This window comes from Bidens hawaiensis, unplaced genomic scaffold (genome assembly GCF_021521415.1).
Source record: "Bidens hawaiensis isolate Kalapana, Puna unplaced genomic scaffold, B.hawaiensis_p1.1 tig00019690_1, whole genome shotgun sequence".
Lineage (NCBI taxonomy): Eukaryota > Viridiplantae > Streptophyta > Magnoliopsida > Asterales > Asteraceae > Bidens > Bidens hawaiensis.
Window position 1 is genome coordinate 220,629 of NW_027492992.1, and position 11,097 is coordinate 231,725.

At 34.3% G+C, this 11,097-nt stretch overlaps 1 protein-coding gene across 1 annotated transcript; it reads right to left on the reverse strand.

Moving 5' to 3' along the window:
- Positions 1 to 1,958: 1,958 nt before the first annotated feature.
- LOC143559048 (kinesin-like protein KIN-8B) lies at positions 1,959 to 7,850 on the reverse strand. Its single transcript, XM_077047754.1, has 14 exons — positions 7,687 to 7,850; positions 7,529 to 7,600; positions 7,279 to 7,395; positions 6,136 to 6,224; positions 5,274 to 5,418; positions 5,071 to 5,166; positions 4,888 to 4,979; positions 4,695 to 4,796; positions 4,465 to 4,611; positions 4,237 to 4,387; positions 3,743 to 4,147; positions 3,558 to 3,671; positions 2,378 to 2,791; positions 1,959 to 2,305 (listed from the first exon to the last, which is right to left on the reverse strand). Exons 1-14 carry the CDS (start codon positions 7,732 to 7,734, stop codon positions 2,102 to 2,104), a joined length of 2,196 nt encoding a protein of 731 aa, XP_076903869.1. The 5' UTR covers positions 7,735 to 7,850; the 3' UTR covers positions 1,959 to 2,101.
- Positions 7,851 to 11,097: the final 3,247 nt, after the last annotated feature.

Below are 11,097 nucleotides of genomic sequence, written 5' to 3' on the forward strand. Positions count from 1 at the left end.
TACCAAATCTCTATAGGTTAAGTTTAAACTTAAAGAAATGTATTATGTTATTTTGTAGCTCTTTTTAGAAAAGAGCAAGGAAAAGTAGAAGAAATTATTAAAAAGTTGTCCTTCAAAGTTTCTTTTTTAAAAAAAAAAAAAAAAAAAAAAAAAAGATGATGAACAAAAGGAAACTTAAATTTTGGTGAGTTTCTTTTAGAGACTTTATATTCGGGAGAGGGGTGGTAAAAGAGTATGAACACTTTTATAACTATTAAAATAAACGAACAAATGTTGAAGGCATTTTCCATTTCATTTTTCTCCATTCACTTTCTATTATTTTCATTTATCTATATCTATACTATATATAATACACCAAACAAGGGCAAATTAAGACACTCATTTTTAAGTAATTTACAACACTTAAAGCTTGATGTACATGTGTAATTGAGGGTAAACTTGTCTTTAAACACAATTCACTTAACTTACAAGTCTACCCCCTCATCTTTAACCATATCATGTTTTTAGTTTCAATTTTAAACCAACTTCTCACCCACGGTTTTTAAACGACAATAAGTTTTTCATACGTTAATATTTTTGTAAAAATATTGCATCATAAAAACGAGTATTTTATTCTCTTTAATTTGTATATAATATTATTATATTTTTTTCAATTGAAAAAATTAATATGTTACGTAGGGGTGTTCAATGCCGATTTTGATTGTCTTTAAACGAAAACTAAACCATTAAAAATTGAAAGCAAACTGTTATTAACGGTCTGGTTCTGGTTTGGTTTAAGAGTTTAAGCTTTGATAATAAAATTTGCTTAAAATGATTGTTAATATAACCGTATCATCAATTCCAACTAAGTCAAAATATGATACTTGAAATGATAAAGGAAGTAAAAAACGACTGAAAGTAAACAACAACCCAGCCGGGAAACCAAACCGATGACCAGTTTAAATGGTTTCAAGGTTTTAAACCGAACCATGAACACTCATAGATTACGCGTTCAAAGACCCGCTGCATCGCGCGGGCACTCGTCTAGTAATTTAAAAAGATTTTAAAATGATGTAAAAGTAAATTACATTTGTCGTCATTTATGTATTTATGTTTTGCTTGAATTTCATTATTATGTTATTTAACTAAGGTATTAAGACATTAACGAATTTAACCAACATACAAGACCACCAATCTATGAGCATCTAATTTGTTATTTGGTGGATGGGTCATCTCCAATGGAATGCTCTTTAGCGTATGTGAGATGATGTGGATGATATGGAGCCGCTTCTTAGAGGGGCGTGATTACTTATGAAATCCCGTGTAAAAGTTACTTCGAGAGAGCGTTGGAATGTTTTTAAAGCCCAGCTAGTTATTTAAAAATATATAACTTCTTTAAAACTATCAAAAATGCAATCATTATCTTGAATTTTTTCGCACCTTCAATAGTTATTTCTCCAAATATTCATATTCTACACATTTCGGATCATTATTCCGAAAACTTCGCTTACGCAAAAAAGAACATTGAAATTGAGTTTCAAACTGGCCAGATAAGGTATTTTGGGTGGTTCTATTAGACCAGCTAGTTTACCAATTTGAACGCTTTAATGGTTCGTTTTGATGGTTTGAAGTTTAAACCTTCTTCAACATTGCTTCCCATAAAAAAAAATTAAGTATCAAAGTTGTTTAATGACTATAATACATATACGCAACTACATATACACCGCATGTTCCATATTCAAAACCAGACCAGACCATTAAAACCAACAAACCACCAAAACTATTCAAAACGAGACCAAACCATAAACCACCAAAACTAAACCGCAAATCAAACATCTTGGATCTCAAACAAACCAACTTGCTTCGTTTAGACGGTTTTGCTGGCTTCCACAATCATGAACACAGCTAACTCCCTAAGTGGAATACTAAAAGCTGATTGTTAGAAGTTTCATCATGCTACAATGATTAAAATTAATAGATGCCTATACTCTCTTAACTTGGGTGGTGTAAAATCAATAGTCTTGTTTATGAAGGTGAACTGCTAATATGAAATCCTAGAAATCAACATGAAGCACATTTGTATTGGATTGAAGTTGATTACCAAAAGAATTGTATCTCCTATTTATACATGTGAACTACCAACTTGTGACTGAATATATGGAGAACAAACCTTGGACACACCTATCACACCGGGTTGTGGCAATATACTCTTAAAGTTGACCGGTGTAGAAGGACCTTGGTTCGGACTGTTGTGGTTCATCATCTGCCCTCTTAAGGGATCTTCACTGCAACTAGTTCCACCGGGTGAGACCTTATTCCATTCAGCCTGCATTCTCGTATAACAAATCCACTCATTTTCATATACGTGTGTGTGTGTGTGTTTAAATTGAATTCATACCTTCCTCCTATGACCAAGCCAATTCTCACTACTCCGAGTTAGCCTCGTATACGTAGACGGGGAATTATGCGACATAAAATAATATGATGAATGATGTTCCTCCCTACAATACGTGTGGGCCGAGTCTCCATATTCTTGGTTTTGTAGAAATGTTCTTGAAGGATTAGCATATGACTGAGACACACGAGAAGATCTTTCATGTCCCGGTTTCCATGAATCTGTCAAACCCAACTGGGGCGTCATTGCCCAATCTTCAATTGTTATACCTTGCTTTGCAGCAAGCTTAAGCAGCTGCTTCTCATCTAACCCCAATCCCATTAGCAAGTTCCATAGATTTCTTTGTGTTTCCCTTTGATTGTGTATAACTTGATCCCTCATTGCCATTTCAAACTGAAGCTCAGTATTAGTCATCCCCTACATTTATAATAAAAACCAATTTATATTCAAATTTTTATGTCTAAAACACGCACGCATGCGCGCACACACAGATACTGTAGATATATACATGTAGAGGTGGGTTAATGTACAAAGTGTTCTTATATCCTACAAAGTGTATGAAGCCACCAGAATGAGCCACGTGTCTTGGAGCAAGGAGCATTTGCATCCGTGCCATGATTACGCACATTGTTAAATAATTACATTTTTTAACGGCGATTATATATATAGCATACCACGCACAATAATTATACGACATAAATATAACTAATCATGCACAACATTAGGCAATACTTATAAATAATTACGCAACTTATATTTATAAATTATGCAACTTTTGTTTATAGGAATGCATGGACATAATTCCACATTAAAAATAATTACGCGGCTAATATTTATAAATGTCGATTTTTTTAAAGTATAGCAATACTACTCAAGTTAAAGAGAATAAAATGCTTGATTTATCGCATAGTTTAAAATAAATAATAGACTGCATAAAATTTATTCTTGTTTCAAAAATGGTGGAACTAGATTAAAAGAAAAAGATAGAAGACTTTTCCCATTTTGCCCTTCCAGCCATTTAATTCTTTTATATTGTGCATGTGGTGCGGCACACCTCTATTATCTCAACCATTGATTAGTACATTAAAAACACTTTGTGTTCAAACCTTTTTTTTATTATCTACCTATCTATATTTATCTGTGTGTGTGTGTGTGCTTCCTCTCAATAATAAGATATGTTTACCAGGAGTCTATATTGACTGAGAATACGCAAGTAGGTTTTATTAGCATTGTTGCTTATGGCCTCGTCAATCATCTCCTGTAACTGACATCGGCGTTTCTCATTGGCTTCGATTTCCTGTGACAAATTAAGCATTTCAATCTTGTTAGTCAACGTTCTAAAACCCGGGTCAAAGGAAAGTGGGACACCTTTTGATAAATGACACCAGTCTCATCATTGTCACGAATATTGTCCAGAACAAGTTGTCTCCTTAACATTAAAGCCTGCACAACTGTTCCATCATTTTCAATGGCCTGCTGCTTCGCAATACCATCATCAAGATGTTGTAACTCGGTTCGGTTTCTTAGATTCGTTTCCTCAAGTTCAAACACGGCTTTCTGTAAGTTGATTCGTTCTTGGACATTTTCACTGGTTTCTTGGCTCAAAGTGTTTAACCAAGAAAGCTCATCATCCACTGGTCTTTCAGTAGGTTTTGTGTTTAGTTGTGTTTCCTTTTCAGCTAATTGTGTCTTTAACTGACTAACCTCTGTCTGAAGACTGTCAATCATACGTTGATAATCTGAAACATGAGTATCAACCATGCCAATATTTTTCTGAAAAAAGACAAAAATATCTTTATTACCATTATTATTAACTTATTTACAAAGAGTCTAATAAGTAAAAACCATATTACAACTTTTACCTGGATGTGTGTTTTGATTTCCTTAGCTCTGTCTGCGTATTTCAAGGTATTAACAGTGTGATGGTATTGATTATCTGCTGGTGAAATAGTTGCAATCATGACTGTTTGAGAATTGCCACTCAGGCCAACTTTAAGGATTCGAGTCAACTTGCTGAAAAATATTAGTCAACGAGTCAACCAATGCTAAAAAATTGTGCATTTATGCTAAGCTACATGTCAACATCCTACCTGTTGCGATAAGGTACATATGCTAGACCCTTTTTATGTTGTTTTCCCAAAGCATTTATACAGTTTGCCAAAGCAAGAAGTGATCGGTTTATATTGGCACCATCTCTTAATTTCTGGCCACCACTATTTGTTTCAGAAGCCCGTTCACTGTAGCATAATTTGTGTATTTTAGTTTTTACAAGCAAACAGTTTTGTGAACATATAAAAGTATATATTGATAAAGTTTCCACCTTCCAGCAAGATCCACGAGTGCAAGTTTACCACGAATAACTTGATTACGATATTTTCTTTTCTGTTTCCTAAGCACGGTGATTTCCAAAACTGCATGCGAACTATTTAAAAAAACAAAACGCGTATTCAGAACATACATAACAAAAATACAAACTGAAAAGAAATTGGAACTTATCAGCTGAGTTGACTCACCGTGAGGATGTCTCATTGACATCCGTGCTGTCAGTTTTGCGCCTGCTGTTACCAAGATTTAGAAGTTCAAGAATCTTATCAGCTGAGTTGACCTGCAACCATTCAAACTGGTAGATTTACAACAAACTACAAAATGGAATTAATGCATTAAATGATATAGTTATATTACTAAGATGTTTTAACCTTGATACATCTTAGGCCAGCTACAATTATCCCCTGCTCTGGGTCCTCTCTGAGTTCCAAATGACCGGATGATTTTTCAAGTAGATCATAGATTACCTATTTTCATACCAGATAAGGCCAAATCTTTGCTACCTCTATATATAGAAATAGAGAGTATATAGTTTTAGACTTTAAGTTAAGGTAAGATATTAGAAGATTAATACCTCATTGTAGACTTCAAGGTAGGAACAAGTAACTTCAAATACATCAGAGCTCTTATCGTTTTTTATAAAGTTGAATATTGTGTGTAGACTTAAAACCATCAGGCCTGGGTCACCTTCAGTCCCTACCATTGTATAGGTTTTTCCACTGAAACAAAAACTTATCATTGTAATTTCCACCTTTTTATCCTATATTTTCCCTTAATCTATACCATTAATCTATACCACAAATTGCATCCAAGATACAAATTGGGTGTACTGTACACTCCACATGAACTATAAGAACTAACTGGTAAAGATTAGTACTACATCCAAAACACATCCACAAATAAAGATAATATAAAACAATAAAATTTGACTTTATTCAGTATCCTACTTATCTTAGTTCGGTTCTTGTAACAGATAAAATTAGTTGATTCAAAAGGTTGATTTTTAGGTTTACTCATCCTTTGACTTTAATTCAGTATCGTGTTTATCTTCGTTTCGTTCTTGTAACAGATAAAATTAGTTGATTAAAAAGGTTGCTTTGTAGGTTTACTCATCCTATTATGGTTTTTTTATTATATAAGTTTGTTATTAACAGAAGATAACATGGAATTAACAATCTAATGTAACAACAATGTAAAAGTGAATAGAATAATATCTGAATAAAAAGGATTGAGGGGGCTCAATGTCATAGCTAATGCGACTGTGGGTCCATGGCTTAATAAGAGATTAAGCCGATTAACTATGACATTGACATCATGGTTCAATAAAGGCCATGCACTATTAAAACAGGCATGCAGGTAACCTGGTAATTTGGTATTTGGTGAACTACAATACCTACAATGCATTAAGAGGGAAATTGGGTGTATTTTCTAGTTACCTTCCAGTCGAACCATATGCAAACACAGTCGCATTTAGACCATGAACTACCCCAGAGATTGTAGAAGATATACTTCTCTCATAGACATCCTGCACATAATATCATCATCATGAAATTATGACCATTATCATTAAAAACAGAAGTGAAATATATTGAAGAAAAACGAAGAAAAACATAATGTTTAATATCTTCAGATAGCTTGAAACCAATATTGGAGCAGTGACAATATATCATGTAGAACTCTTCTAGTGTTTTAATGTTAACATCTTTATGCCATTTAATGTGTGAAAAAGAACAAGATTTAGAAGTTATATGAAAATGATGTTTTAACTAATACTTATATTCAATTTTTCCCAGGTAGGCCATTCCTAGATATACATACACATTGCAAGTGCTGCTACGTACATGTCAAATAAAACAGGACAAGTTTAAGTATATATTAATCAACAATTATGTTGATAATAGACTACTTGTTGTATCTTTTTTGAGTTGTTATGGTTACAACTCAAGGAGCATGAGGTGCAAGTTAAAAAATGTAATAAGAGTATATGAAATGTTAGTGCAACAGTGCAACTAACTATTTCAGCAACAAAAAAAAAATAAAAATGAAAACACGATAGAAATTCAAGAGATCAGAAATGGTCAAACACTAAAAGCTCCTACACATTTATGATGCTTAAATTAAAAAAGTAGATACTTATAATCAAGATGATGGCTACTTAGTGTAAAGTGAAACATCCAAAATCCATTGCTTCAACTCCACACTTCCTTTTAACCCTCTAGCATGTGCCCGAAAATTCCTCAACAACCCCATTCACCATAAAGCATACTAACTTTAGCTAGACATATCTATATCAATATAGTTTTCCTTTTTGCATTTTCCTTTTATCTAACAAGATTTTGTGTGTCGGATCACTCAAACGATCTTTGAAACTACCACAAATCTGAAATCTAATTACTTGAAGTCTAGCTATAATGTAAATTCTTCCGTTCATATTACTAGCGCATGAATAAGCTCTTATATGAGTATCCTTTAACTTGAGAACTTTTGCCTCATTTAAGTAAAACCACTTTTAATAGCCATAGCAATAGAACATTAGAACAGCAAATGAATAAGTAACATAAGAAGTAAACAGCATATACCGCATTTTTAGAATCCGGCGCAAACGCGTAATCAAAAGCATATCTTCTCTCTTTTGTTCGATTCTGTATCCGATCCAAGTAATCCTTGGACAAATCCGGATCCAAAATAACTACCTCCTGACAAAATAATCAGATAAATATTCAAACAATACACAGTCCCCAAACTGTAGTGTAAACCCTAACTTAATAAACACCTTCAAATCCACAACCATTAGTTAAAAAACTTAACAAATTCTCAAAGAAGAGTCACCTTATTATTGTAAACTCTCACTATATCACGGCCACGCTCTTTCTCCGTTAACGGCCTACATTTCACAGCAACCTATAAACAAAAACTCTGTATAAGCTACACTTAAACTGAATCATCTTATTCATCTCAAAGCCAATCCAATTGATCAAAACACTTACAGTGAGAGTTGTAGCTTTCTTCGTCGCCGGAGCTCTAATACTCGGCATATTCAATCACAAAAACTCGTTCAAAACCCTAAAATTCTCAATAATTCTACTAAATGCAAACCAATTTCCACTCATAAACCTAAAAACCTAACAAATAGCAACCTAACACACGCAATTTCAATCTCGATTGCTCAAATTCACCTAACACTACGCAAAAACGAAAACGTAAACCCTAGAAACGTAAAATCATGATATGAATAGGTTTGAAACGACACCGTTTCAGTTCAAGTGCGAGCATCTGCGATGAGAAGAAGAAGAATGGAATGAGTGAAGATGAATTTATATACATCCAATGGAGAGTAGTAGTCTGGAAATAGAAATAGGAGATGGTGAAGGTGGACATTGTCGCGGGTAATAAATATAATTGAAAGCAGAAGACGACGAAGGAGTGTATCGTCTGTTCCAGGATCAAGCTTTGTCAGAAACTCATCGTGGCCGTTGGTTGCCATTCGAGTTTTACTTTCCTTTCTTTTAAAACAAAAGGGCTTTCTTGGATGTTTATCAAAGTGTGTCCGTTTTTGTGTGTTTGGTTTTTAGTTTATTTTTGGGGTGTCACCGACTTATATTTGGAAATTTTGTTACTTGTTTTAAATAATAATAATAATAATAATAATAATAATAATAATAATTGAGATGGGCAGATGGCAGGGTGGATCAGTGGTTTACTGTCATCACGTTTGTTCTTCAACTTAATTTGCATGAGTTGACTATGGAGAGATTATGCATTCATTGTCTACCTTTCTTTTGTTCATTGTTGTTTTTTTTTCAATTTGTGTGATCTTTTGAATGTTAAAGAGTGTGGGAAATAAGGGAATTTATATTTCGCATTTACATAACATGCTTTTATTGTCATCAAGATAAGGAATATAATAGATTATTACAACAAGTGACCATATATTTGCTAAGAGCTATTTATTAGCTTATGGATCAATATGGGTGTGGTACACGCATTCATGTTAACTTCTTTCTAAACAGGTTTGTGTTAGTGTCTAAAAAATATGACATGATTAGTTATCATTTAGACCATGCCCAATACAAATATGCAAATGCATACTTCACATCATCATGCATGTGTCACATCACCCTGCCGATAATAATTTTCTCTCTTCTCTCTCCTCCGCTCAGTATCTCTCTTCTTCTTTTTTTTCCAGGGTTTGCTAGAGATACACCACTTAGCTTATTTACACACCATTCTCCCATCTAATCATAGGCCTCATACGCAACGTATGCTGGCATACGCAACGTATAGAATAATAACTTAAGTTAGTCAAATCAATGAAGCCATACGAGTCATATGGAAAACCATACGAGGCATATGCTTCAGAAACTATACGAGTCATATGCTTTTGTATACAGTTCGTATTATATGGAAGACAAGACGTATAAGATTTCATACGAAACATGTAATCTAACATAAACATATGAACCGTATATGAAAGAATACAAATCGTATGCATGTAGGTGTTTGAAAACTCATGAGAAGTAATCTATACGAACTGTATAGAAAATAATACGAAACGTATGACGAAGAATCTTTAAAATTGTACAATTACTTTTGCAAGAAGTGTGAAACGTATTTAATCCATCAATCTCTCACATATATTTAGGCCTCATTGATTCTTTGACCATATTGTAAGATTGTAAGACGAATATTAGGAATAAAAGAAATCTCTCAACCATATAAATTGTGTGATCTCATAGGGTTTTTTACCCACTTACTTCTTTGAACGATATACATCTAACAATGAAGTGTGTGTATATTTTACTCACTTCTTTCTCCCCCTTCATCCCTTTCAAATGTTGTTAAAAATATTACCAACCTAAATTTATTTTTCTAACCACATTGATAAATTTCGTTGATAAAATGCCTAATTTTGAAGAAAGTTTTGTGGAATCCGATGAATCTTTCGCCACCGTTTTTGTGGAATCTGGTCATTTTTCACAACCGAACAGGTACAGGTTTTCTATTCATGTTTGTATTACGTTATCCTGTTATTAACAAAAATGAATCTTATTTTAGGTGTTTATGTGTTTGGATGAGCTGAAGCAATGAGCGTACAACACCGGACTTAACAATGGTTACGTGATAATTACCCAAAGGTCTAAGACAAATGTTGCTGGCGACAAGAATAAGGTGTTTCTTAGATGTGATCGTGGTGGTGTATACAAGGGGAAGGCAACTGTCAGACACGTTGGTGGTACCAAGAAAATCAACTGTCCATTTCAGTTGATTGCAAAGTACCACAAAGAGGAAGATGGTTGGAAACTAAAAGTTGTGTGTGGTACACATAATCATCCGCCTGCTCTATATATGGAAGGTTGAGACAACAATGTTTACCGATGGGTTGAGAGACATAACTCGCCAACAAATGATAGAGTTTTGGCCTAACATAGGTTATCGTGAGTTTGTAGGAGTTGGAGGTATGAAGCAACGAGTAACGATGATCAGAAAACCATTTCATAGGTACATACAAAGGGTGATTGCATCTACGGTTTGTGCTCGTTACAGGGGTCAAGAGTGGTGCACTAAACGTGATTTATTCAATCTTTATTGTTTGCTGACCCCAGCTAACTGCAATCTGGCGTATAGCATGGCAATGTTTTTCAATTCTTATAAAGTAAGGAAAGGCACCGGCAGCATCTGTGGCGGGCCATACATTACAAAGATTGCAAAATCTTTGGGTTATACAAAAGATATAATGTGGCTGTCCTCCATGACTATGTTCCCTCCGAAGGAACTCGACAAGAACACAGTTACACTCATGGGTATTGCCGATGTTTTTCCCGATATTGGTCTGCAGTGGTCCTTGCGGCCAGGACTTTTGTGGTTTCCGAGACAGATGCTAGAGGTGGAGGAGCGGGATATAATAGCTGCAGAGCTGTTGGCGGCTGAAAATCAGGGGTTGGGGAGCGGTCAGGTAGATCGTGAGGCAGTATTTAATTATATTTTAATACTAACGGTTGAAAATAAACCTTTTTTTATGTACAGGTTCATGGGTCAAATGCCGGTCAGGAGCAGTCGCTTGTGCAGGGGCATATGCAGGGACATGGACAGGTATATGATCAAACATAAATTGTTAAAATTTAGATGCAAACCAAATAAAACCAAACCAAGTTACTATTAAGGTTTACTTTAAATTTTATAAAGCTAATTTATAATATTGTTCAAATTGTTGTTCAAAACTTTCTTACATTTAAATAAAAAGGTTATTTATATGTTTTACATTTAAATATGTGTGTGATATAATATTGTTCAAAGGTTATTTGTCGGGTTTCGGGTTTTCCCATCGGGTTCGAGTTTCACTGCCATCCCTACTTACATTGCCATCCTAACGTTTATGTACTTGTTCAGGGGCCACGTGT

Bases quoted from the DNA above. Each gene is read 5' to 3' on its own strand.
- LOC143559048 (XM_077047754.1), bottom strand. From the start codon at position 7,734: ATGCCGAGTATTAGAGCTCCGGCGACGAAGAAAGCTACAACTCTCACT. The intron at 6,225-7,278 runs GTATATGCTGTT...TATTATGTGCAG, and splicing joins CGCCGGATTCTAAAAATGCG to GATGTCTATGAGAGAAGTAT. The intron at 2,306-2,377 runs GTATGAATTCAA...ACGAGAATGCAG, and splicing joins GGCTTGGTCATAGGAGGAAG to GCTGAATGGAATAAGGTCTC.